This window comes from Argopecten irradians, chromosome 9 (assembly GCF_041381155.1).
Source record: "Argopecten irradians isolate NY chromosome 9, Ai_NY, whole genome shotgun sequence".
Classification (NCBI taxonomy): domain Eukaryota; kingdom Metazoa; phylum Mollusca; class Bivalvia; order Pectinida; family Pectinidae; genus Argopecten; species Argopecten irradians.
This window is the reverse complement of record NC_091142.1, coordinates 15,626,797-15,654,794: the sequence shown is the minus strand read 5'-3', so window position 1 is coordinate 15,654,794 and position 27,998 is coordinate 15,626,797. Positions and strand designations below refer to the sequence as shown.

Sequence of the window (27,998 nt, the reverse complement as noted above, 5' to 3'; positions counted from 1 at the left end):
TACAGAATAGGTTTACCGGATGTTTCCGTCAGGATGTACTTATCTGTAAGTTTTATTTTGTCCCTGTTGATTCTGCCTCTTTATGATTGAATGTGTTTCTATGTTTACAGCCCAGAGAAGAAGACGAAGCAGTAGTGTCGATGATCGGTCTTACGACTCGCCGTCTGCTCCAAAACGACCTCGCGTCTTCTTCAATGAGGATCAAAAAGAAAAGTTAAGAATGGCTTATAACCAAGACCCGTACCCTAACCAGAGTACTATTGAGGGCCTGGCAAACGAACTCAATGTAGGTGTCAAGACTGTCATCAACTGGTTCCACAATCATCGCATGCGGGCGAAACAGCAGCAGCATGCAGGCAACACTGTAGGTCCAGCGTCTGGTTCTAGCTTCAACGATTTCTCAGGAAATATGGTGAAGTCGGAACCGACAGACGACAACTCTGATCAGAGCGATATCTCCAGTATGTCCGGCGACGCAAATCAGTTTCACCCAAATTTTCAGGGTAACGAAGGTTCAGGACAGTGGCTGTTCCCGCAGTTCGAACCTGTCCATGCACAACAATCAGGCAATCTAGATAGTGAAAGGCAAACCGAAGGAGACGGAGAGGATGACCGTGTATCAGGCAAGGCCTCGCCGTTGTCCTCGAAGGCGTCGTCAGTCGCTGACGAAGGAAAGGAGGAGCATTCGGGCGATGATTCTCAGTTCAAACAAGCAGCATTACAGGCATTGCCCCAGGTTGGTGTAAACAAACGTAAACGCTCCAATCCCCAGTATGTGTCAGAGGGACGACAACTGGACAAAACGAAAACTACAGTGCCAACAAGTGGCTATACGACTTGTCTACAGAGTAGTGTGTCACGCGACGAAGGGGTAGAAGTGAGTGATGGCGATGAAACAGAAGAAGAGGACTTGGAGAAGGAAAATGAAGACGTTAGCAACTCGAGTGGTGTAAAACCACGTTATGAGCGATGCACAAAAATTGACAAGTTACAAAAGGCGATTGAATCGCCAGATGAGGACTGGGACGAATTTGACCGGTCGGCCAGTATAGAAAAACTCCAAAGCAATCTGCAGCACAGCCCAGGTGGGGGCTGGGAGTTCTGAGGGGCACTATAGACAATCTCATCCAGCTCTATCTGGCCAGTGGTCAAGTTGCAAAAACGTAGTTATAACCACAACATGGAATAGGGCATAAATGGTGGATAGGGTACGGCAAGTTTTGAACCTTTAATACAAAGTGACAGTTTCAATCCCAAAATATTGAGGGGTGGAAGTTAAATCAGGGGTATGCCAAAGACATTGTATGCTCTTGTTACATTGATTTAAAGGGCTGACCGGGCTGTAAGATGTCAGGGCTGTAGATGTCAGCCAAGAGGATAATAGAGGTCAGCCAAGGTCAAACAGCTATGGAGCTATATATAGCCAATCTCAGTGATTCTTCATCAGTATTTCCGGAAGGGTAGCTTAATCTATTTTTATACAAAGATACTTTTTATACCTTTTCACTACAAAATCGATATGTACAGTTTTTGTTACTTATTGGTGTTGTCGACCCATTGTGACTTTTTAATAGTTGGCATGTGTGCAAGTGTGTGAGCCAGCGACATTTGGTGCAAATATAGAGAAGAAAACGTTGCTATGAAGTGCTTTCAGGTTGGAGACGACACTGGAGACCATCCAGAACTACGGAAATATTGAAAAATATTTTGCGGTGGCAAGGCACTTTAATGCTGTGGAATGTTTCCCAGCAGTACAAGACAATGTGTTCAAGCCCTAATACGGGGCTCGCTGTTTGCTTTACATCTTTTTTTATATATCTACTTTTTTTTGACACAAAGATGTTATCATTTATTATACTATTGTTGTCTATGAAGTTTTGGTTCTATAGGCCTGAGACGGTATGAACAGTCAGTCGAGGGTGTTCAGAGTCTCGCGACTGGCTCAAGTAGTGTGTTCAGCACCGTTTACGGTAGTTGTCTAGTCGAGACGTGTTCAGATGTTATGTGTAAAAACTGCGTAAATTGAGTGCAATATTTCAGGGTTGCAGTGACAGGTTTCAAATTGTACTATGGAAAACAAAACAATATTGCAAACAAAAAGGAATTTGCTCAATTTGTGTGAGTAGAAACTTTGGACTACACGCTGGCCGCTGATGGCGGTCAGAAGGTGCTATATGTGTGTACATGTGTTACTATGGAGATACACACATGTTACCGTGGCGACACCATTGTTTATAGTGCCAAGCTTTGTGTCACTTACACACAAACAACATTTCTGTAGCTAATAGCCAAAGTATTTAAAGGAGCAAGTAGCTTATACCATTTATACATATTACTGTGCTAGAGCCGTGACTATGGTAACACATCTCGGTTGTTTCCGATGAGTGAGAGCGAAAAAATCTGTTTGTACATAGTAAGTTGCTCATGCTAAGTTGTGCATTTTATCCACAGATTTTTCTAAGAAAAAAGGCATTTTTGGAATATTCTTCTTCATTTTTTTTTTTTTTTTACAATTATTGTTGTTGTGTTAAGATAGTGGATTTTAACCATTACATGTATTTGTGAATTTGAAAATTTGAAAGTCTTGTTAAATATTTTTATATTATTAGGATTTTTTGCCAAAGTCTGTGTAAATGCGTGGCTCTACCGGTGGTACCATGGCGATTAGTCATGTGGTCACCATTCATTCTAATTTCAGTATTTAGCCTACGTCGGTGGACGATGGTCAGTTTCCATTTCACTCTGCCTAATGGTCAGTTTGTTGTAATTTTTAAAACATTGAGATATTAGACAGTGTGTTCATGTTAATTGTATTGGACAGGATTTTCACCTTATTATCTTTACCCCCTCGTTCACCATTTAGATACTTCCTTTTAAGTCTAATAACTTTTTGTAAGGATGTTTTGAAAGAACAGTCAGTTATGCCATACAGGGATGTTTTGGATTAGTCTAACATGTCTAAAAGTCAGGCAAGTACAGTCCACTACAGCATGTTGGGGTGTTTTGGATTAGGTTATACTGCTTGCATAGACTGAGAAGAATCCATTATATCCCATAGGGGTGTTTTGGACCAGTCTATAATGCCTGCAGGTTAGATCAGGACAGTTCTATTTTTACAGTTTCATGGATACAAATACTGAGCGTAATCAAATAATTAGCAAAACTTTAAAAAGCCAGCCAAATTAAAATGACCACTTTCAGAGGTCAAATTGAAATGGACTGCCTAGTCTGCTAAGGTCAACCAACCATCTGTGTCAGAGGTCATCACAGGCTGTGACCTTTGGCAGAGGTCAGGAGGTCATCTGTGTCCGCTCACAATTTTGATGGCTGTGCACACTTATTTCTGTTAATTTTGTTACTTTTGATGTTTAGATATGCGACGTGCTTGAAACAATCAAATAGAATCCTTTGGTTTTTTTTGTTTTTTTTTTTTTAAATTGCTGATTAGAAAAATAACTGCACATTATTTTCTTTTAATTTTATTTCTTTTCATCAGAAGATAATGAAGTACAAGGCAAACATGTACAGCTGATTATGGAAATTATAACGTTGATCCTTTATTAAGATGACCTGTTATGAAATATATATGTTAATCTACAAATCATAAATCAAAAATGTAAATGTTATGATATTTGTTGACGATATGTTAGGTTGGGGACTCTGATGGGTACAGTTGTGGGACAGGCCCTGTTATCATAACTATCTAATTAACCTTAGCTGAAAATAAAATAAAATTTAATTAATTGAAATATATCATATTCACAGCCAGATATATTCTCAAACAAATTTATCACTTCAGTCTTGGAAAAAATAAGCTTGAAATTTAATAGTAAAATGTTGAAATAGGTAGGGGGGAATAGTTTTTTCAAGCATTTTGAAAAGATCTAATCCTTGCTTCTGACCATAAATTCTCAAAGTAAAGGTTTTTAGAAATCCTGATCATTAGAATTATCCTTCTCAGGCTCCTTTAAGCAGATCCTATCCCCAGTGACACCAACCCCTCCCTCAGGTCCCCCTACCCCAGGATCCCCTCCCTCAGGATTCTCTCGACCAGGACCCCCTCCCTCACCCCTGTACCTAACCAGAGTCTCTGAGTTTCTCCAGTGCCTATATACAGAGTTTGTACATATAGCGATCTTGTTAAGACGGTGAAATATCACCATGTGCAATAGGTATCCGTTTGTTTACTGTTTCCTATGTCTGTAGATGTCGAGAGGCATTTGCATGACTTATTATTATACATTCACTTATTCAGTGCTAAAATATAATATGCAAATTTTGACGTTAATGAGCTCCGCCATTCCTTGACACTATGCTAATTTAAAGACGTTATCTCGGAAACTATACATATTCTTTAGTTAATATTAATAGCATTTCGTTCAGAATCTCAAGTTCATTTTGATTCAAACAATTGTGAAAATCATCCAGATAATTGTATCTTCTTTGAATTTTATTTTCAAAAATTGAATACTTTAACATTTAAAGTATAATTTACTACAAAGGTTGTTATATCATGGAGCATTAAACACATTTGTCCTCAATCTGTCCTGAAGAAAACAATCTAGATAAGCATAGCGTCCGGGGATGGTGTCGGAAAACCATCTACGTCTCCTTAATCAAGCTACAACCTATTTTATCATGTTACTTTAGCATTTTGTAATTATAAGAATTTTAACCAAAGAAATTTTAGTCTAATGTAGTAGTTTATATATATATACAAATATTATATGTATAAAATTATGTGTAAATAGTTTGATGGGAGTTGCCTCCCTTTATGCTGCAATATTTTGAGTACGATGATTTTGATGATTTTTGCGTATTTTGTTTTTCAAATGTTAACAGTGCAATTTGGTTAAGTTTGAGTAGAGTAACCTCCCCTGATGTCACGAAATCATTCTGCAGTCTGTCAGATTTAGTTTGTTTGTGCAATCGACGTTTATAATTATCGTCAAGCCATGTATATTTTATTTTGGTTTCCTTAGAGAAGATTCTATAATCATTGTTGCCAAACGTTAGAACTGGACACAAAACTATTTTACACTTTACATCTTAAATATGGTAACTAAACATTGAAATTGTTTCTTAGTTGATAGTTCTTTACAAGGTTGGTTTTGTTTGGTATAGAGAAGTCTCGATACGCTGAAGTATCTATTATTCTAACCTCTGGACTTGTAAGCTGCAAACGCTGTTTAGTCAGGTACTTGTAGCAAGGTTTAAGAATATGGGATATTTTCTTTTACAAATATCTTGAATTAATCAATTTTACGACACAATTTTTGTTATTTTTACTTCGTTATATGAAAAACATCTACAACTTTCTTGGGTAAAATTGCAGTACATTTTTATGTGTAATATTTACTGACCACAGGGGTAATATCCATTATTAAAAGTTTTCTTGTGAGAACTTCATCCAATTTACTTCTAAGACACATGGTTGTATATTATTGTACATTCTTTGTACGGCTGTCTTGTTTCTGTAATTTCAGTTTAAAATGTTGTTTCACCTTTGAATATTTTCACCTGTGGTGATTTCTTGTTTTCCTCACCTGTTTTCCTCTCACCTGTTTCTAATTTCAGTTTCACCCCAGACCAACCATATATGGTTCTAATGATCTGGTTCCTGGGCTGAACAGTAGATTAATTCCACATTACAATGGTTAAAGCTTTAATTTTACACTAACTCTGGAAATCCGTGTAATTAAGTCTGGCTATATTTTAAATGATTACTGACAATCGTAGTGAAATGATCCCAAGATGATGAGTTATCCCCCTTTGCTTTTTTCCCTGGTTTCATTCTGACAGGTCCAGGTTTTTTTATAGAGATGTCAAATTATCTCCCCTTTGATTCTCTCCCGTTGTTTTCTTCTATTGGGCTCTTGGTACTATTGTTTCATTTAAATCTTCTCTGGTTTTGTCCAGTGTAGTAATCTTTGTCATATAGTTCTTTTGTGATGTCAACCAGAAACTTTTCAATGTTAAAACTTTAAATATTATACCATTGTATAGATACCAAAAAATATATGAAACTTTACTTGTAACATAAATGATATTCTGCCATTTTGGTTTTCATGTTTACATGGAAGCTACCTCATTGGAGGCGGGCACTTTACCCCCTCAATTATCAGTGTCCAGTCGTACTGACCATCCCTGGTCAATATCTGGGCGCTGTACTTGTTATGTAAGTTTAGTAATACCACTGAATGCTGTTGACCAAAGGCAAGTTTTGATAGCTTAAAGCTTAAAAAAGCCATAATACTAAAAAAAATATTCATTATTATCATTTAATTTGCATTTTGTTATTTTTGTTATGTATCATATATGTAGCTGCATTTGTTTGGTTTATTCCTCGACCCGCTATGTTAAATCTCTGTGTATCTTTTCTAAATCCTTTATTTCTTGTGTATTTTATCCCAGAAAAGCAGACACAAAATTATTATAATTATTAATGTTTAATCAATGAATGAGCGATTAGGGGAGGAAAGACTCCCAGAAACATTGTCGCTTGTTGATGATTTCCCATATAACAATATATAAATGATTATATATATATGCTCAAATCTATAGAGTAACCCAAAGAAATGTACAGTATATATACGATAGATATATATATATGATTATACTCACTAAGTACAAAATTGTGTAATGATTATTTTTCTACAATTAATTCCTATCATGTTAATTACATAATCAAAGTACAAAATGTAGTATTATATTTGCCCGCACCTGTACAATTTACCTGTTGATTACAGATGTGCTTTGACACAAAAAACTTTTGTTTTAATATAGAATCTTTGTTATTTCTTTCTTAACTCAGCTGTTTCTCCATCCTCCATTCTTCGCTTTTTCCCTGGCCAGCTAAGTCATTTATTCTTCCGTTTGCATACCTTTTCCTTCTCTCTATCCATTGCCTGCAGATTGCTGCTTCTAATTTCATCAAGTTCTGCTTGCTCGTCTTCCCACTTAAATATTTCTTACTTCTTTTGCTCTGACATATAATTTTTCCTCTTCTATTCCTTGCAATGGCTCTTCAACATTAAATACTTAATAATAGAAAATTTTAAGGTAGAAATGACCTTGTTTTTCCATGATTTAATCTTTTTTTTCAATGCAAATTGGCTTGATACAGTTATTTTGTTGTAAGCGACAAAATCTGAAAATTTAAGTGGGAAACTCAGAAAATTGAAACTTTTGCAACCCAGGAAAATATACTTCCAGAGCAGACCTTAAGTGACTTCTATGTGGAAACTTGTCTATTAGAAAGATTAACTTTGTAATGAGAAGAGCCGTAGAAGGATGGACCATCTTCTGCTGGCAGTCTTTCTATGACCTTTGACTTTCCTTCCTTTGACCTGTTTTCCTTTGACATTTGACCTCATCACTATAGCCTTCACCTATAAGCAGAGTTACAGGAAAATATCATTTTAACCTTTGAACCCTTGATTGCTACAAAGTAATTTTATATAGCCATTTTACTTTTAAAAGATTTTCATAAAGTTTTATTATGAAAAAGTGACACAAATCTACTAATGCTTTAAGGCAAATTAGAGTTAAGACATTATGAGGTATTGTCTAGCTTATTTTGATTTGACTTTATAGAGAAAACAGTTGTCTTTTTGTTTTCATTTTAATTTTTGAGTTGTTTTTAAAAAGTTGTTTATGAGAAATCTTGAATGATTAATTAAGGTTGTAATTTATGTGAGCATTATATTTTTACCACACTTCAAAAATTTTACCCGGTTAAATTTGGAGAATGTACGACATCTATACAGAATAGCATGATTTGTTCTTTATTGAAACCATCTCTTTATGATTACGGAGCCTCACTGTGAATTTCAAGGTCTGTGTTTGTTACTATATATAGCAAAACAAAGTTGACAACAGAAACCAGGAGTGCTATATTTAGAAATAATTATCATATTATTGTGGTTTTTATGAAACATAAAACATTTTATTGATTGTATGATAAATAAGAGAGCAATTTTTTAATGCAACTATACTGTTAACCAATTTTCTGTATTTGATGTCAAAATCTGATTTTTCTATATCTGTCTATTTGACTCTAGCCAGCTCTGTGCTTGATTTGTAAACGGTGCATGAAATGACTTTTTTTTCCTCATCTCTTTGTTTTATCGGTTCTGATTGTTAGAACAGCGCCCCCTGGTAATACCAGGAAGAGATCGGACAACAGTTTAAGTAGATATCTAGTCCGATTGAATGGATGTATGAGCGCATTTAAACTTTTTCAATGTTATAAGTAATTACAACTTCTACACAGTTGATTTATACTCTAGGTGCTTCATCACTGGAATTAAAAAAACATTGTATATCATTTATGTCTTATAGTTTTCTTTATCTCGCTAATTTACAAAAGTGACCTACTTTTTATATGCCACTACCATCGAATAAGGTGGCATGTTATGTGAATCGGCGAGGTGTGTTATTCGGTGTCTTCGGCGGCATGCTGCGTTGGGACAGCACTAAAAAAATTAACATTTCCTCTATTACAAAAAACCAACATGAATATACGGCAGGCTCCCAAAACATACACTCCACACATGTAAGATAACACATACACAAGAGGTCGTCTTTAAATGACCCTGGCTGTTAATAGGGCATATATATAATAAACCAAATTGTTACTATTGGAATACTATATGTCAATAAACCACGTTAAGCAAAAGTTGATGGGGCCATTAAACATATTTGAAGTACCTGCCTTAGCGACCACCTTTATGCAGTTACTGGTTTGTACAGCGAAACCTTGGTTAGCGACCACCTTTATGTAGTTACTGGTATAAGTACAGCGAAACCTGCATTAGCGACCACGTTACTGGTATAAGTACACTGAAACCTGTTGTAAAGGAAACCTCTATATAAAGGACTGACTCAACAACCTCATTTGGTGCAATTTACTATATAATTGGCCTATGTATAAAGGACACCTGTCTACAAAGGATGTTTTTGCTGTGTCCTTTATAGACAGGTTAGATTGTATATCTCCCTTGGGATTTGTATCCAGGTACACATCCTATATGGCTGTACATGCACCAACAGGAAGGGATAAAGTAAACAACTGAATGGCGTCATGGCTTAACTCCTTCATCCCTGAAGACACTCTTAGACTCTTCCAAATCAAAAACTCGAACAGTCCACTATGAAATTTCAGGGATGAATGAGGTAAACACAAAAACTCAAACATAAGTGAATGGATTCAAAGTCCAAAGTCCATCATACGCCAAATATTGGACACACTACTGAATAGGACCATCCAGTAGGAGAACTTTTTAAGTTCACCATCATCTGATAAGTTTAATTATTTACGGTAAATGGCTTATTGTCTGTTCATAAACAGTCCTTTTTATCACTATTTCTCAGAAAGTACTGAAAGGATCGTCTGAAATTTTGTATGCAGACTCCCCTTTAAGGCCATAGTCATGCATAGTTTGGAACCAATCCATCAACCATCTTTGTAGCCGTATGGAGTGTAACATAATCAGAACAGGATGGCTGACAGACATCTTGGATTTTGCTAGCTTGTTACCGCTTTCTCTCAGAACGTTTTAAACTCCTCTAGGTACCTTTAGTTATGCATATTGCATTTGCATTTTGGGATCAATTTTGTCAAATAGTACTGAGATACAAAGAGTTCACTCCTTGTGGGCCCTATAATTATGCATACTGGTACATGTATTGCATTTGAAGACTGATCTGTCAATGGCCAAACCAAAGATTACCTGATTGTAATACATGTATTTGATTATGATCACATTTGTACTTTCCTGCAAATAGCACTAGACTTTTGGATTGTCAAAATCCATGATAGCCATGCACCAGTTGCAATGTCGGTTTTTAATTTGTCTAAAAATGCAATATTCCTAAATGTGAAACAAAAGAAAACTGATCTGAAATTTGAGAAAGATTCTTACAATACCTCCTGAGAAAAAGCACCAACAAACTTCATTTGTGAAACTCAAAAATATCTACCTATCAGCCATTTTGTTTAACCATTTGATTTCAAAATGCAGACAAAGGTAGGATGTTTAAATGTCTATTATTGTATAGAGACCTTTAAATAAACTTCTTATTCATAAACTCTTGGAACTCTCAAGACCACATAGACTTTGTGACTCTAAAGAAAAAATCTTTAGATTAGTTAATTTAGTTCCACTATCCCAAGGAGACACAACACAAATAAAAAGTCATCCGCAATGACATTAATTGCATTGAACATATATAATATAATAATAGAGACAGTCAGTAATATAATAATACTCTATGAAAATGCTATATTCCTTACTGTTATCTCCACAAATACCATTTTAACATTTTGGTAAATGTACAACAGGTAAATTCTTAGGAATTCTTTTGTAAACAGTTAAACTTATTAACTTATTCCAATAACTGTAAGATTTTCTTTAATTTGATGCACAATTGTATTGTTCATGCTAACACAATGTGTCTTCTATATTGTTTAATGGTGTGAGCAATTTGAAATGCTACAATTATCCGTCTGTTTTCACGATAAATAACTTTAATTTGCTTTTAGACTAAGTACATCTTGTATCAACATTAACAAGGCAATTCTGTTTTCAATAATATAGAGTCTTCTCCCTTTGGGGAAGGTATCGATTGTCATGGAAATCATTATATTGTGCGCTAAATTTATATTGTTTTCTCTGAAAAGCATTCAGATGTGACCACATAATGTCACAATCAATACCTACCTACAAAGTCATTATAACTCTTTAATATGTAAATACAGTATATGTATTCATCATTATAGTTGTATATCTTACAACCTCCATTAAACCTGGACTAACATGGTATTACAGAGAGGTACAAGGCTCTACAGTTGGAGTACGAGGAAGCCGTTGGCACGGTCCAGGAACAGAAATTACTCATCAAGCAACTTGAAGATGACCTTCAAAAGGTCAACGCTCTTTCCTCAATGTTCAGAGGCGAGGCTGAGGGGCAGCCAGTCTCCCACAGCAGTGGGGAAGGAGAGGTTATGGCAGAGGTCGTCAAGGATGTGTCACAACATGGTAGGTCAAGGTCATATCACAGCCCCAAAATTCATGGTCATTTCAATACAGTATGTTAATAGTTTTAAGGTCATATGTATAAATCAATGGTTTAAAATTTAAGTCTACTCCAAATGTCAAGGTGATATTTTAGTTTAGTAGGTCAGTGGGTCACATCGTGGTACAGAATAATATATTCAACAGATGTTTAAGACTGATCTCAGTTGCTCTCAGAAAGTATATGAATGAAACATATTGATAGTGAACACGCTTACAAGGAAATCATAGTTATAACGAAGTCATTCCCTGTCAAGGTTCCTGTAAGATGTTTCCAATAGATGTATAACAAACTGCATACAATAGTGTAACCTGGTTAATTCACACAAGTTCATTATAATTATTGCGTTCTGTTTAGTGGCCCTGTTGGCGTGATTTTTACTTGCCTTTGAAACTCTATTCCATGTAAATCAAGCATGCTGGGAATCCTCTGTTTGTCTGTTTAGTGATCGTTCCTATGGAAACCGGAGGACAATCTGCCGCTGACTCGCTCCTACCCATCGTACAGAGCCAGAGAGAGAGGTACCGACTTCGTGCTCAGGAACTCGAGGCGGTAAGTAAAAAATCTACCCTCATACAACAGCTCAAAATCAACATGATATTTGTGTTGCCTTCATTGAATGTAAACAAACTTTTGTGTGCGATTTATTTTTGCGAATTTGTGATCAAGGTAAATTTGCGAAAAACTTTTTTATCTTGGCGAATTGATATCTTCCATAATTCTTGCATAATATAATGATATTTCCATTCAATCCTAATTCTGCGAAACTTAGTATCCGTTAAAATGTTTGAAACGGATATCGTGAAATTTAGTAGCCACAAAAGAATGTTGGGTTTACAGTACTATAAATGGCCTTAATGACCTTACGCTTGCTGCCTCATAAAATTTGTTTTGTTTAGATCATTGGAATAAGAAGGATAAATATGCTTTGTTCTTTGACAATAGATTGTTGATATGTTTACAGCATTCACTCGGACAACAACAACAAATCACACTACTGCAGAACGAGATTGATAAACTGCGCTCAGATAATGTCAAGTTGTTTGAGAAGATCCGATTCCTTCAGAGCTATCCTACCAAGGTTAGTTAATTATGAATATGAAAAGCGCTCGTAATTTCTAAACTTTATTTTACAATTTTAACATGTACAATTACTGTGTAAAGGGCAGTAACTCTATAATTTACAATAATTAAAGATGCTCCACCGCCAACAGAGCATAAATGATATTCATAGTTTGAACAATAATTGGTGTCTAATCGTGTATATATGTCTAGTTAACACAAAATATAATATAAAATAATTTATTTTGCCTTTGGTGCATGCGCAATCAGTACATCATTTCATATAGGATATAGTGCAACAGAATTTTTTCGGGATGCAATTAATTATTTTCGATATTTTAAACTTGAAGTAAAATTAGTAGCTCAAACTTTTCAACGATTGTAATGGTGTAAAGTAAAGTAAGTAACTTTTGTAACTGAAGAAAAATATTAAATCGTCTGCTGCTATTTTTGATTGTGAAAAAATACCATTTGTCAGCGGTGGAGCATCTTTAAGTTTGATAATAATTGATATCAATATATGATACCTGTATACATGCATGTCCCATTTTAAAAACTCAGTTGAAATGATGTAATTGCTACTAGAACATGTTTGATTTGTTCAATAAATTCAAACCTGCCTTAGCCACCAACTCTGAGTAATGACCACTTTCTTAATCAGATTTGTTTCCTGGATATCACATTAACCTTTGTATAAAGACCACTGGACTATAACGAACTTTTTTGTCACAAATGTGTGGTCTGAGTGGATTTAGCATCTGTTTTTGTCTTAACACTGTTGTAAAGGTCGCAGGGGTTGAGTGGTTAAAATGTCCCGACATGTTACCACAAGCCCACAACCTCTGGGCTGTGAGATTGAATCCCATGTGCAGTAATGTAGTATAATTCACTGCTGCTTGGTTGTTTTCCTCCTGGTACTCTGGCTTTCCTCCACCATCCAAACCTGGAATGTCCTTGAATGACCTTGGATGTAAGAAGGAGATTAAGCTAATCATAACATTGTTTTAACTTTCTGTGTCCCATTTACAGGGGTCGACTCCCTACTCTGGAGAGGAAACAGAGAACAGATACTCATCTCAGTATGAGGAGAAACTCGACCCGTTTTCTAACTTCAGCAGAAAGGTTGGTAATATTCGTAATGCAGATCTGTCATTTAAAATTTTTTTATTGACATGTAATTATGATGATACATTTTCAATTGGTCGACTAACAGCACAAGCCTATTGAAATCCCTTCCATACTTGGTATATACGTTGTATGGAATGTTACAGGTCAAAGAAGTAATATCATCGGTATGTTCTGGTTAACACAGGATCCTTACAAAGGAATGATGAGATTATAAAGTTGATTGATATGTTGTGAGGCCTCAAATGTAAACTAAGGTTTCAATTTTAGAAAATATATTGCATTATCTTTCAATATAATTCTTTCAGTATCTTTTCACTTTAGCCAGCAAAATTTAATTCATTTTCCTGTTTTATTCAAAATTTTACCTCATCAATATAACTTCTGACCAAAGGACATCAGTGTTGGGTACACAGCCTTAACCTATTCACCCCTGAAATTTCATAATGGAATGTTCCGATTCTTGAAGTAGAAGAGTCCAAATGTGCCTTCAGGGGTAATTGTATTAGTCTGGGAATAGTAATGCTGAAAATGGAGATCCCTGCTAACCTCCTTCAATACAAGACTTAGAGCATATAATCAGCCTATGTTTTACATTACTTATAGCTGATATATATATATATACATATTCATTGTAAATGCTGCTTCTTGTGAAGTCAACCCCATGATGGGATTACTAAATGGTGTGAAAAATTTAAAGAGAAGTGAAATTCAATATGTTTGAATAGTCTGGCCTGGACAGATTCAACTGGTTGAGCGACAAAAAAGGAAAGGTTTCCTTAATGTTATTACAGTAGTATAGTTTATGTTGTCTGAAATGTTACTTAATTAGAAAGAATTAATTATGTAAATAAATAATTCAAGTTTGATTGAGATCTGGAAATACAGATAAATAACAGGACCAAACTATTTTACCCAGTTATAATTATAATGTATCAGAACCATTAAGTATGGTCATAGATACATATATCAGTTCAACCCTATCGAGGATATATCTTATCAATTTCAATTACATTTTAGTTAAAATTCTTATTACTAAAAGATGAATAATTTTTTTCCCAAACAGCATTATTGTGTCCCTGAACAGAATGGAACAGGACTACATAGAATACATGTATTTCAGTCTTGTTATACAAAGTCATATGCATTTTCCTGTGCCTGGTGCTAAACAAAATGTTTTTTTACCTTGTTGACATACATTGTCCTTTGTTTCAGGAGCGACAACGACGCTACATGAATCTCAAGCCATATGATAAAATTACTCTCAGCATGGTAACCTCTGTTTCAGTTTTATTTATTAGTAAAAATAATGTGACATCTGAATATTTGACGTTAAATTCATCTTCTTCTTTATTAATGTCAATCTCATGTGCAAAACTTTTTTTTTTATATTAATGACCCTGGCTATTGGTGTCTCTTTAGACCAGTGTCCAAACTATTTTGATGTCCTCCTAGACAACTGTCATAAAAAACACACAGGCAATATGTCTTCACATGAATTTCACAAGAAATTTATGTGAAGAAATATTGCTTGTGTATGTTGGAATATTTATTAAGTGATGTGGTTTTTTTTATAGGGTCGCTTCATCATGGGAAACAAGACCGCAAGGACAGTGACTTTCTTTTATACCATCCTCCTACACAGCCTTGTCTTCCTGGTAAGTAAAGGTCAAGGTCAGATAGAATGTCAAGGTCTTTTATAAAGTCAAGGTCGTTTATAATGTCAAGGTCAGTCACAAAGTCAATGTCAAAGTCACAAAGTCAATGTCAAAGTCACAAAGTCAATGTCAAATTCACAAAGTCAAAGTCAGTCTAAAAGTCAAGGTACCAGTAAGAAACAAAGTCAAGGTCAAAGTCACAAAGTCAAGGTCGGACTAAAAGTCAAGGTCAGTCTAAAAGTCAAGCTACATGTAAGAAACAAAGTCAAAGTCAGTGTCACAATGTCAAACGGGTTATAAAATCAATTGGGCCAGACACAAATTCAAGGACAGTCATAAAGTCAAGAACAGACATAAAGTCAAGGTCTGTCATAAAGTCAAGGTCAGTATTAAAGTCAAGAACAGACAAAGTTAAGGTCTGTCAAAGCCAAGGTCAGTTATAAAGTCAAAGTCATGCAATCATAATGTCAAGGTTATTTATAAAATTGAGGTCACAAAAATGTTTGACTTAATTGTCACAATATTATTTAGGATAGATGGTCTCAGTACATTAATTTATAACTTACCAATTAATTACTAGTAATTTGTATTGCCAAACAAATTTGACCTTTTTCATTTTCAATATTGCAATTTAGCGATAGAAGTTATAAAGAGTTAGTCCTCTGTGATTTATTAATGTGCTGTACATACATGTACATGTATTGAACAATCTCTATAATTGTATTATCATCACATTACAGGTTCTATACAAAGTGGCTCATACCGAGTCTTGCAAGAGAGACATTGCTGCCGACTGTCACCAAAAGTAGGCTTTTTCAACAACTTTTACAAAAAAAAAATTACAACTACCTACATTTAATTTGCACTTTTTTACTTAAAATCATAAAATTTTGACACCCATAAATTGGCTGACTTGTGTATAATATTTTTTCAAACATTAACCTTTTCATTACTAAATACTCAATGAAACTAAAAATGTGACTTATTTTTTATGCAGGTTTGCCGAACACATGTTGAATGTTCATGGAAAACATGACCATTAGTAATCAGCTCTCTCCCTGCTTGGACCAAGGGCAGACAACTCCAGTCATCATCCGATAATGGAGATCAGAGATTATCACCATCTGTTATGAATTTTTGACCATCGATGCGTTCAGCATCAACATTAATGCCATGAAAGCTTGCTAAATATGTATATATGGAAAAATCATATTTCAATGGGATAAAAATCAAAATTAAAAGTGACATTTTCATCAGATATGGGCCCAGTTGTTCAAAAGATGGTTATGTTCATCACAGTTAAATGATAATTTTAAAATCAAGGGAAATGGAAGTCATTAAAAGCCAATCACCTTTTGAACAACCTGGCCATGACTCAGAAACATGGGATTTTGGTTGCATCGGTCATCAATGGTTTTTAATTGTGCCTAATATAGAATAGTAATAGTAAAAAAAAAAGGTAGATTCAATATTTTATGAAAACAACAGAGAGAGTACATTATGTTTCTTACATTTATTTTGTCATATTGTTTAGATGCTAATTGAATTTTCATTGTTAGAAATTGAACATAAACCATTTATTAATTCTATAAAAGAAAATCAAATTGATACTACTTAATTATTTTATTAGTTTGTTCAATATTTCTTACAAATCTCACAAGGCCACAAGATAATATTCTTAACTTATTCACTCCTGAAATTTCATAATAGACTGGTCTAGTCTTTGATTTAGAAGAGTCTAAATGTGTCTTCAGAGGTGGATGGGTAATGTTATATATAAATGAAATTACAAGAGAATTATCATTGATTTACAGTAACTACCTTTAGGAATTCAGTTACCTGCTGGAAAGATGACTTGTTTTCCTGGGACCAACAAACAATGCCCATCTATTCAGTACAGAACACAACATATTCACTTTTAACTTATCTTTTTGTATCCAACTCTTTCATTTAGACTTTTTGACCCACCTTATCAAAGACAGAATTTTTCGTAGGTTTTATCTTCTGCTCATTATGTTAGATATTTCATGATAAATAACCTTGTTACCATACTCTACCGACAGCAAGCATTCTTCTCCTAGAAATATATGTTGGGATTTTTAAGGGAGAGAGATCGTAATTATCACCGAATGCAGGCCTAAGTTTTTTCATACCCCAAAATTTGATTTTCAGCAAACGCATAATGAAGTAGTGGTATTGCATTTTGTCGGTAGTGTATTGTGAGGTTTGTTCATCATTTAGGCAATTTAAGATAAATGCTTTGGTTCAATTCTTAAGATTGAAAATCAGTTTAAGTATATATTGAGTTTGCTGAAGAAAAGTAGTATTGTATTATTTTTTATATTTTTTTTTTTTGACAAAATTAACTTTTCCTAATAAAAATACTGTATTTTGCCTAAACTTATTAAATTATTTTGTAGAAATATTTTAGACATGGAAATAATCTTTTAATATTCTTATTTTTTTTTATGTTTTTTTTTTTTTTAAGGAAATTCATATTAAAACGTTTCTTTTTCATTTTTTCTCTATAATGATAGAATGATGGGATGCATGTGATAAACTTTGTATATAAAATGTACTTGGGATAGCATATATGGAGGGAGAATTTCCTATCTAAACCTGTTTGGAAATTAATTGGTATAATTAGTTACCTAAGGTTTTAATTGAAGGGATAAAAATCATGAACTTGCATTTTGATATGCTTTTAATAATAAACATATTGAGGATTACAAAGCTTTGTTGTTGTTTGGTTTTTTTATTATTATTATCAATTATAGGGATGTTATATAAACCAACTAATTATTTTGGCAGCAATTTAATTCAACAATTACTTGAAATATTTTCATGACAATTAATTTTGTGATTTGTTCACAAAATTGTGATTAACTGAAACAATTTTGCAGCCATTAAATAACTTTTCATAAATTTTGATTGTCTACAAAATACCTAGGTAGTGAAATTCAAACGCACTCAAAAATAAGTTGGATTATAACAGTACTTCTTATTGTGAGGAATTAATATTTCTTAAATGTACTTTAATAACTATTTAATTTTGATACATTATAAAAGTACATCTCTTCATTACTGGTACTGGTCAGGCCTATTCTGTCTTTGCATATCACAGAGTTATCTCCCTTGTAAGTATGTATTGATTGTGACAACTTTTTCTCTGAAAACTCTTGGCCGTTTTCGATGATACGGTTTGACTGGTTGGACATTGTTGTTCGTTTGAATGAATGACAGATCTGGTGATTTTACATTGTTTTCAGGCAAGCCTTGACCAAGCCCTCACAGGCCTGTATAAAAAACTGCAGGTCGTCAGGATTTATACCAGAAATAATCTTATTCCCCGACAGACCCCTTTGTCACCATTGGTAGACCCAATTACTATAACAAACGGTAGAACCGGTTGTTCTGAATAACGAAAACGATCCTTGTGTTATAATTAAACAAGAGACCCAATGGCCTGAACGGTCATCTGACTATTGGCACTAAACAACATAGTTATTTAAAGATTTCAGCCATTTTGACCCCTGTGACCTTGAATGAAGGTCAAGGTAATTCATTTGAACAAACTTGCTAGCCCTTCATCCCAGCATGTCAATGGCCCAATACGAGTATCCTGGGCCTTCTGGTTCTTGAGAAGAAGTCATTTAAAAGACTTTAGCTTTTTTGACCCCTGTGACTTTGAATAAAGATCAAGGTCATTCCTTTGAACAAACTTGGTAGCCCTTCATCCCAGCATGTCAAGGGCCCAATATCAGGTCTCTAGGCCTCTTAGTTATTGACAAAAAGTTGTTTAAAGGATTTTAGCCCATTTGAATAAACTTAGTAGCCTTTCATTCCATCATGCTGCAGGCCCAATATCAGTACCCTGGGCCTTCTGGTTCTTGAAAAGAAGTCGTTTAAAGATTTTTTCGTCAAGATCATTCATTTGAACAAACTAGGCAGACCTTCATTCCAGCATTCTGCAGGCCCAATATCAGTGCCCTGGGCCTTTCAGTCCTTGAGAAGAAGACGGTTTAAGATTTTAGCCTATTTGACCACTGTGACCTTGAATGAAGGTCATATTCATTCATTTGAACAAACTTGGTAGCCATTCATCCCAGCATGCTGCAGGCCCAATATGGGTATCCTGGGCCTTCTGGTTCTTGAGAAGAAGTTGTTTAAAAGATTTTAGCTTTTTTGACCTCTGTGACATTGAATGAAGGTCAATGTCATTCCTTTGAACAAACTTGGTAGTCCTTCAACCAAGCATGCTGCAGGCCCAATATGAGTATACTGGGCCTTCTGGTTCTTGAAAAGAAGTTGCTTAAAGATTTTAGCCTTTTTGACCCTTGTGACATTGAATGAAGGTCAAGGTCATTCATTTGAACAAACTTGGTAGCCCTTAATCCCAGCATGCTACGGGCCCAATATGAGTATCCTTGCCCTTCTGGTTCTTGATAAGACGTTTAAAAGATTTTAGCTTTTTTGACCCCTGTGACCTTGAATGAAGATCTAGGTCATTCCTTAGAACAAACTTGATAGCCCTTCGTCCCAACATGTCAAGGGCCCAATATCAGGTCTCTAGGCCTCTTAGTTATTTACAAAAAGTTGTTTAAAGATTTAAGCCTTCTTGACCCCTGTGACCTTAAATGAAGGTCAAGGTTATTCATTTGAACAAACTTGATAGCCCTTCATCCCAGCATGCTACAGGCCCAATATCAGTGCCCTGGGCCTTTTGGTTCTTGAGTCGTTCAAAGATTTCAGCCTTTTTGACCCCTGTGACCTTGAATGATGCTCCACTGCTGACAAATGGCAATTTTTCGCTATCAAAGATGAATTAGTATTTTTCTTCAGTTACAAAAGTTGCTTATTTTACACCATTACCTCCATTGAAAAGTTTGAGCTTCTAATTTTATTTCAAGGAAAAAATATTGAAAATAATTAATTGAAGCAAATTTGCATGGCGAAAAAATTCTGTGGCACTATGTCCTATATGTAATGAAGCATTGATTGCGCATGCACCAAAAGCAAAATAAATTATTTCATATTATTTTTTGTGTTAATTAGACATATTTACACAGTTAAACACCAATCATTGTTAAACTGATGAATATCGTTTATGCTATGTCGGCGCTGGAGCATCTTTAAACAATAGCAATGTCCAGCAAATAATCGTGGAAATATCATTCCTTTGAAAATAATAAGCTTCCAGTACATTGTATATTTTGTGAAAAATTTCTGATACTGTTTATGGATTAATGACAGAAACAATGAGATATGTTACAGGCATGATATGGTTTTTAATCAATCAAGGAGAGGGATCACAGAAAGTATAGCAAATTCAATTAGGCATAATCGGTTCTACACGCTAATAAATAACAAATGCCGACATCAACAATACAAATATGTGACAAAAAGAGAGTACAGAGTTCAACATGAAGTAAACGGTATATATATACATATATATTATGCCTAGAACTGAGATTTTTATGGTTGTATCTATTAAAAACTTTCTAAAAAATACTGTATAATATCCATAATATCCATCCTCGCAGATCAAGACTTCCAATGAAACATAATCTCCTTAAAAAGCACGCGTGGACGTATCTAACAACATTGTTCATTAAAATATACATGTGAAAAAACTGTCTTTGTTCAGTAAACGGCTACACCACACACCACTTCTGTGTGGATTATTAAACAAGGGGAGATAAGCGAGGTGTTTTTGACATCTAGTATGCGTGCTGTGCCACGAAGAGGGAATCAGCAGCTGCAGCACTCTGCATGTCTCCCTGATATTTACCCACTGCTGCCAAGCCATTGGCCTACAATAGAACAGAGAAATACAGTTAGTTTTGAACCTGTTTAGCTGAAGGATACCTTTCACATTTTGCAATAGTTGACATTATGTCATACAGAAAATGAAATTCAGGCAATCATATTAATTTTTAGTGCAAAACTCCTAGTGCTTCAAGTGTATGATCACCGTTAAAATATGTTCATTTACAGTAGTGTTCAGCTCTAAGGATTTTAAAATACAATAATCTTATGACAATATTTTTCTATGATATTGCTGGAACCACAATAAATTGATCATCTTATGTCAAACTTAATAATTTAATTAAAAATGAAAAATTCAAGGTGCTGATCTTTAACTAAAATAAATCACCAAACACTAAATGCAAATGTAAACTAATCTGGTTAAGCTGTTCTGAGATGGAAACACACAAGACACTGCCACTCCAAAGACACCAACCTTAGCCCTTGTGATGAGTTGTTTCTGTGCGGCGGCCACATTTTCATCTTTTCCTTGCCAGATCTTCAACACACTAGCCTGGAGAGCACGTCCAAAGGAGAAGGTCAGAGGCCAAGGTTTGCGGCCGGAGTCTGTGTTTATGGCATTTAGGTTGATGGAAGCATCTTCTTCAGACTGACCACCAGAAAGGAATGTCACGCCTAGAAACATAGACGCAAGGTATCAAACTTAGTAGTAAGGCATTCAATCAAACAACTTGTTTGTATCTATTGCATTCCTTTGTTTCTATGTATTTTCATCACTTAAAATGCATTTTGAGTAACGGAATGTACTATCACTTGACTGACAAAATACACATTGGAATCAAAACATAATCAAAGATGGCTTTTAAGTCATCAAAATTAATAACTTTGGTGATTTAAGAATGGTTTAAATTACAGATAAACAAATGTATGAGGACAATTTGAATAGCCCACCAATTTATGTGCTTATTTTAGGTAAAGTGAATAAAATGGCAGTACTTTATAGTTATCTAATTTCACAGGGATTCAAAATTTTGATCTCTTTAAATTTGAGGGGAGAAATTTTCGTGCATTTGTCAATATATAACAATAAGTCATCCCAAGGTATCTCACTTGATATAATTTCCATTTAGCTTGAGGGTATTTAAGTTTGCAGAAATTAACTTAACCGTGAATTTAAAAAAAAAAAATATCAATTCCCTGAAAATATTATCAATTATACAGTATGACTTATTTATTAAAATATTAAGATTCCACAATGATTAAATTATTAATTAGTATAATGAAAGCTGAAGTGGTAGGTAAAACTCACCTGCGACAGCTGGGGGTACTGTCCTACTTAGACACAGAACGGTCGCCCTGGCATTCTGCTCGGGAGTTCCCTTTGTACTGCATGACATACCAGCTGTGATCATGTTGGGTTTGAGGAGGGTACCCTCGAGGAAAACGTGGTGGTCGGCCAGAGCCTTGTAGGTAAATGCAAGCACCTGTACAAATATTAAAACACAATGTCATTTACCTGCGTAAATTATTCACCCCTGAAGCCACATGTAACTCTTCGTATTCAAAGGCTAGCAGAGTTCATTTTGAATTTTCATGGGTAATCAAGTTAAGATTAAGATAAAAGTTCAGATTTAAGAAATAAGTTACATTTAAACTTTGAAAATGGTAGGTAGGATACATATTTCTAGTGCAGTATGGTGGGAGGAGGGAAAGGGGGGTGGGGGGGTGGGGGGGGAGAGATGTCCAAAATGAGTATCCTGAGAAACTTAATCTTAAGTACATGATTTATGCATTAGCATCAGTTAAACATACTGACTATTATTTTCTGATCTGGTAATTTTACTTCAGTAGGTTAACAATATGTCACTAGATTACAATATCTGAATACCACAAACCTGTTCAGTAGCCTTTTCTGCTGTTGCCAGATCATGTTCACCGTCTGGAAGGACTTCAGGTTCAACAATGGGTACCAGGCCGTTCTGTATAAAACACCATTCATAAGGTACCAATACATAATATACTGTCTAGAGCTTTAATTCATGTGGTCAATATCACACGGTTTCCTATCCGGGATACATTAGTGGATATTTTGCGGCTCACCAATTTCTATAATTAATTCTTTGAACTATTCTTTTTTGGTACGTCAATGAAATTCAAAATATTTCATTGGTTTTATAATTTACGAATATTAGTGAAACAATGAATACATTGAAAATAAAACACTTGCATATTAATGGAACAAATTATAATATTGCTGGACAGTTCATATGAACTAACAAAATAATTAATATTAAACCTGATTTTTGGTAGCCAACTAGAAATGTTATCAAACAGATGGTAAATTATATCATCAATCTCAATACCTGCTGGCAGATACTAGCATAGCGGGCAAGGACGTTGGCGTTCTCAAGCATGGCCTGGTAAGATGGGGTTTCCTTCTGGATCTTCAACACACATCTCCATTTGGCAAACTGGGCGCCATCTTTTTTGTACTGGGCACATCGCTCACTCAAGCCATCCAGACCTATATACAGGATATGAGGAAATAATACTAAAATCAATCAGGTTTCCTTGTAGGATAATCTTAATAGTTTGGATTAATGAGACATTGGATTTGGAACTGCAGAAAATTTTATCATGATGAAGGGCACAAAAATGACCTGCAACCTTATAGTTATAACTAAACATCACAAAAAAGACATCATAGTTAGAGATATAGCCTCTAATTCTATAGATTATATACTATATAGCACCAGTTATTTTCATATTTCATTGATCATTTTATTTGCAATTTGGACTTAAAAACTAGAAAACAATTTTTAGCAAATAAAACTATCACAGTTTGGCTTCAAGCGTATAAATTTAACCAATTTCAAATATTTCACGGATGAAAATTCCATGAATTTGATGATGACGAATTATCTGGCGATATCTGCCCTTTCAGGTAGGTATTGATTGTGACGTCATGTGAATTGTGCTCAGCTCACAAAATTTTTGAAAATAATGACGTAACAATCGATACCTACCCACAGGGAGCTTACTCTGTAATATGCAAAGAGGAATAGCTTATTCAACCAATTCTGAATATTTCACAAATGAAAAATTTGAGACCATGGTGATGAAGCACGAAATTCAAATATCCTCCCTGCAGAACTACCTGGCTATATAAAGGTATATTATATAGGTTAGGATATGTGCTAAATCACTGACCCTGTGTGGTACATTCGTTGTCTGTGCCGGCCAGTGGAACTACACCCTTGTCCACCTTAATGCCTGGAATGATGTTTTTGTCCTGAAGAACCTTTGTGAAGGGTACGCCCGCTGCTGTTTTCTGGTAGAAGGTCTCGTGGAACATGATGACGCCACTGATATTTTCGGAGATAGCATTGTCTGTGGTGAACAATAGTTCTCTGTACCGGCGACGGTTTTCCTCTGTGTTTTCAACATTGATTGGGGCGAACCTCTTCCCTACTGAGCCTAAACAATATAAAACACATTTAGGAATTAATAGATCTTTAGACTACTATTAGTACTAAAGATTTCTTTTTTAATGTAAAAAAAAAAGAGAATCTTTTCCTTACTTTAATGTAAGGCATTGTCAAATGTCTATTTGCAAATTTGAGTCCTTGAGGAAAAAATATGTTTACAACCAAAAACCTATCTTTGACAATTTTCATATATGATGCTTCTTAAAAAAAACAACTCAAAAATTAATTTCAAACTTTGTGAAGATTTGGTTGTGGATTTTTTTTTTATCTTTAGACAAACTTATAGTATAGCAGAAATCACTTACCTGTAGACTCATCAGCAGCGAGGATTCCTTTGCCAGGTGCTACTATAGCATTGGCGATTTTGCGGAGCTCCTCCTCCTGTTCTGGGCTCAGGTACTGTGGAAAGGTTGGCATCTTGGTTCTGTGATGGTAAAATAACTAACATTATCAGGAATATTTTCCTATACATGTACATGTTTTACTCCCATAACATGCATATATGAGAGTCGACTAGTCGGCCATTTTTTGATCAGACGTTATTTGCTGACTGTTAGACATGACGTTTACAATGTTTCAAAAGTGTCTCGTCGAGCTTATACACCTGTAACGTAAAATTGTTGGAGAAGTACATGTACATAGCAGTTACTCAGCAGTAAAAATGTTATCGAATGGTCCTCAAACAAAAGTGTTAGCACTCAGATTTAGGTAAAATTCAAAATTTCAATATCACTGTTATCAATGCTACAGGTACTACCTTGGGGTAAGATGATGACATAAAATAATAAATATGCATCATCCCTTTGCATATATATATAAAATAAGAATATATTTATCTTAATTAACGTGAACAGTAAATAAAACTTTTTTTTTCTTTTTCATTTTTTTTCTCTCCCTTTTTGTTTTGTTTTTTGTTTTTGTCTGGTATATTGTACATTTTAATGTATAAATGTCTTATTAACAGTCATTCATTTACGGACGGCCTCCCATGTACATGTGTGCAATATGTGTTGCATATGTGCAAGTCTGTTTTAGGAGGCTGCAGTATATCATATTTGTGTTGTGTCTTCTGGTAAAAGGGACAGGGCATTTATTTGGTAAAACCGTAGTTGATGTAGAATTATTGTTTTTACTGGCAGTGGCTGAGGTCAGGGCTAGGCTGGCTATATCCATTATCATCCAGACAACACTTCCTACACCATAATATCTGTACCCTAACTGTGTATGTATACACATGTAGGTTTCAGACAGTATCTGTCAGTCTCCATCAAGGTTATTCCTCAAAGTTACCTTCACTCTTTGTCGACTATCAAGGCAACATATACCAATTTAACCTAATATGCATGCTGGATCCTGAGCGAAAACAATTATTTTCCCAGAATCATATTGGAGATGACTGATTCATGGAGATAAATGTGTTAAATTATCTTTGAAATAAAATTAAAACTTTACCATGGAATTAAGAATTATTACCTTTGTTCTTGATAGTGATCAAAGGTTTTTTTTTTTTTTTTTTTTTTTTTTTTTAAATATGATAGTGTCACTGTGTTGTTTAATCTAAGATTACTAATTAACACATTATTAATTTTATTATAGGAAATAGTGCACTGACCACCAGCCAAAGGGCAAACTAAAATGTGACACTATACACTATCAATATGAAACTTAGAGGAAAGAATCCAATATCATATGTACACGCATAATTACTAGACTCTTATGATATTAGGAACTCACATCAAAGAGGAATTCCTTATTTGATTTGATATTGTTTACATTAGATCTACACGTTAATTGATTTAAATTTAAACAATCATAATTGTTTTACATTGTAGACATTAATATAATTTAAAGGCCTTAAATACTAGATTTATATTTCCTGTCATTCACATCCTATTTGGAATGAGCTCCAGGTCATGTACACCATTCGACAGGGACAAGGTCACATACGGGAGATCGCACGACGAGATGCTGTCCACTCACACAGGACGTGACAATGATCTGCATGGGTCTTAAATTTTATCATTTTCGTTTAAATAAACCTCGATTTATTAAATAACTAACAACACATGATCGGAAGGAAGATTATCGACGAAATAAACATTTACCCAAGGTCGTTCATATCAACATACAGTGACCTTCATCCGACTAGCATAAGCCGGTACATGCGTGATCGTCTGCTAGCTTAGCCAAGACTAAATCGGGTGGTATTTCCCGACGATTATGCAAAATCAACTTCAAATCAGCATTTGTGACCACAAAATAATACTTCTGGGGAATGTTTAAGTTTTAACTGTGTAGAAGTTATCGCTGTAATTTAGGAGAAACGTAGAGAATTCGACTCACCTTTCACTGTATCGAATATCCGTCTGGATGCGGGGAAGGTCTCAGCCGTGTGTGTAGCCGAGAATGTTTATTATGACGTCACAATATACAAGGGAACTCACTCTGGTTTTTTTTGCGCACATAGACACACGTGTGTATATTGGCAATACACAGGTTCGGTCATCCCATGCCAGTTTATGGACACATGGATTTTCTGTAATTCTTTACATTTATATGCCAATTATACTCGTCCCAAATGTTAATGGCTCAAACAATTGTCTAAAAAGCATAGTACACTTACATTGTACATTATTATATAGTTACAAGAAGACATATAAAACAGATTTAAATTAAATGAAGCAACATTGTAGCAACAGAGACCTGGCACAAAAAATAACCTACAGTGTGCATAGATATATTAATTTATAGTATCCTACTAATTCTACGATATATATCTGTATACTGTTGGGTAAAATTAATCGTGGCAGGTCCCTGTGATTGTAGCTAGATACATTGTAGTTAGTCAAAATTAATATGGGAGGTTCTTCTATTGATATAATGGCAATGTTATAAATAACATAGACAAGCAGATCGATGTACAATGAGCTCTAAAGTTTGCACATCAATATCATACATTTTTTTTTAAAGTTAATCTGACGTAATTTCTGATGTTATTTCACGTATCGGATTATACAACTAAACTGAAAACGATTTTTTAAACTTTCCAGAAGAGAACTACAATGTATGCAGCCCGAGAGGGGACAAAAATGTACATGTAAATACAAGTACATGTGAATAATATATTGTCAATAAAGAAAAACATTTAGTAACATCAGTATGTCCTACATGTATGCTAATTTCACAGCGCTACAGCTAGTGTAGGCCTATATTCAAAATGAAGCTTTGTATTTTACTTCTAAACATAGAATATTAAGTATGTTCGAGTAGATTAAAACAAACACATAACATTAAGTATGTTCGAGTAGATTAAAACAAACACATAACATCACAAATGTCCGAATAGGAACCTGTCATAAACCGCATGACACTAACAGCAGAAGAATAACACTAACCACCTATTTCATACTTCCTATTATACTATACTTGGCCCTGCAGGTAGCAATAGGGCGTTAGAAATGTACCTGCTGTCCCCATTGCATGATCGTAAAAGGCGACTAAATTTAGGATATTATCTTTTCTCTTCTTCCTAACTAATTTTGTTCTTCCTAACGCCTCCCTTTTGGCGTTTTGATAAGCGTTCGCCCCTGTGAGGTACAATATATGTAGCGTCTACGTTCTGTTCCCTGGCCCAGACACACCAAAGTCTACATATGTGGTAGTTTCTACTCCTGCTTTAAGTTCAGCATACAGGGAGCATGACAATGTGACCGGGTGGGGTGTGTTGCTTGGTGTCTTCGGCGGCATGCTTCAGTGTTATAGCACTATAAAAAGAGCAACAGTTCCAGTCTACAAGAAGACACAACACGCAATCTCC

The 27,998-nt window shown here is 34.9% G+C and overlaps 3 protein-coding genes across 5 annotated transcripts in view; 2 read left to right on the top strand and 1 right to left on the bottom strand.

Moving 5' to 3' along the window:
- Positions 1-8,329, top strand: part of LOC138331600 (homeobox protein cut-like 1) — a 92,421-nt gene extending 84,092 nt beyond the window's left edge. For all 3 annotated transcript variants that reach the window (XM_069279307.1, XM_069279308.1, XM_069279309.1), the window contains one exon: positions 111-8,329. In XM_069279307.1, the coding sequence (XP_069135408.1) occupies positions 111-1,105 (995 nt within the window). In that variant the 3' untranslated portion in view covers positions 1,106-8,329. The remainder of the gene's footprint in view (positions 1-110) is intronic.
- On the top strand, positions 6,077-15,967 carry LOC138330557 (protein CASP-like). Its single transcript, XM_069278120.1, has 9 exons — positions 6,077-6,134; positions 10,833-11,042; positions 11,525-11,631; positions 12,044-12,160; positions 13,171-13,263; positions 14,482-14,538; positions 14,844-14,924; positions 15,665-15,729; positions 15,922-15,967. The coding sequence occupies exons 1-9, from the start codon at positions 6,077-6,079 to the stop codon at positions 15,965-15,967; spliced, it is 834 nt and encodes a 277-aa protein (XP_069134221.1).
- A 4,225-nt stretch (positions 15,968-20,192) lies between these two features.
- LOC138331602 (fructose-bisphosphate aldolase-like) lies at positions 20,193-26,668 on the bottom strand. The gene is made up of 8 exons (XM_069279313.1): positions 26,525-26,668; positions 24,487-24,605; positions 23,904-24,170; positions 23,057-23,217; positions 22,589-22,672; positions 22,003-22,177; positions 21,169-21,368; positions 20,193-20,737 (listed from the first exon to the last, which is right to left on the bottom strand). Exons 2-8 carry the CDS (start codon positions 24,596-24,598, stop codon positions 20,645-20,647), a joined length of 1,092 nt encoding a protein of 363 aa, XP_069135414.1. The 5' UTR covers positions 24,599-24,605; positions 26,525-26,668; the 3' UTR covers positions 20,193-20,644.
- Positions 26,669-27,998: the final 1,330 nt, after the last annotated feature.

Bases quoted from the DNA above. Each gene is read 5' to 3' on its own strand.
- LOC138330557 (XM_069278120.1), top strand. From the start codon at position 6,077: ATGGAAGCTACCTCATTGGAGGCGGGCACTTTACCCCCTCAATTATCA. The intron at 6,135-10,832 runs GTACTGACCATC...ATGGTATTACAG, and splicing joins TCAATTATCAGTGTCCAGTC to AGAGGTACAAGGCTCTACAG. The intron at 13,264-14,481 runs GTTGGTAATATT...CCTTTGTTTCAG, and splicing joins TTTCTAACTTCAGCAGAAAG to GAGCGACAACGACGCTACAT.
- LOC138331602 (XM_069279313.1), bottom strand. From the start codon at position 24,598: ATGCCAACCTTTCCACAGTACCTGAGCCCAGAACAGGAGGAGGAGCTC. The intron at 22,673-23,056 runs GTATTGAGATTG...TGTTTTATACAG, and splicing joins ATGCTAGTATCTGCCAGCAG to AACGGCCTGGTACCCATTGT. The intron at 22,178-22,588 runs GTTTGTGGTATT...ATATTTGTACAG, and splicing joins CAGAAAAGGCTACTGAACAG to GTGCTTGCATTTACCTACAA.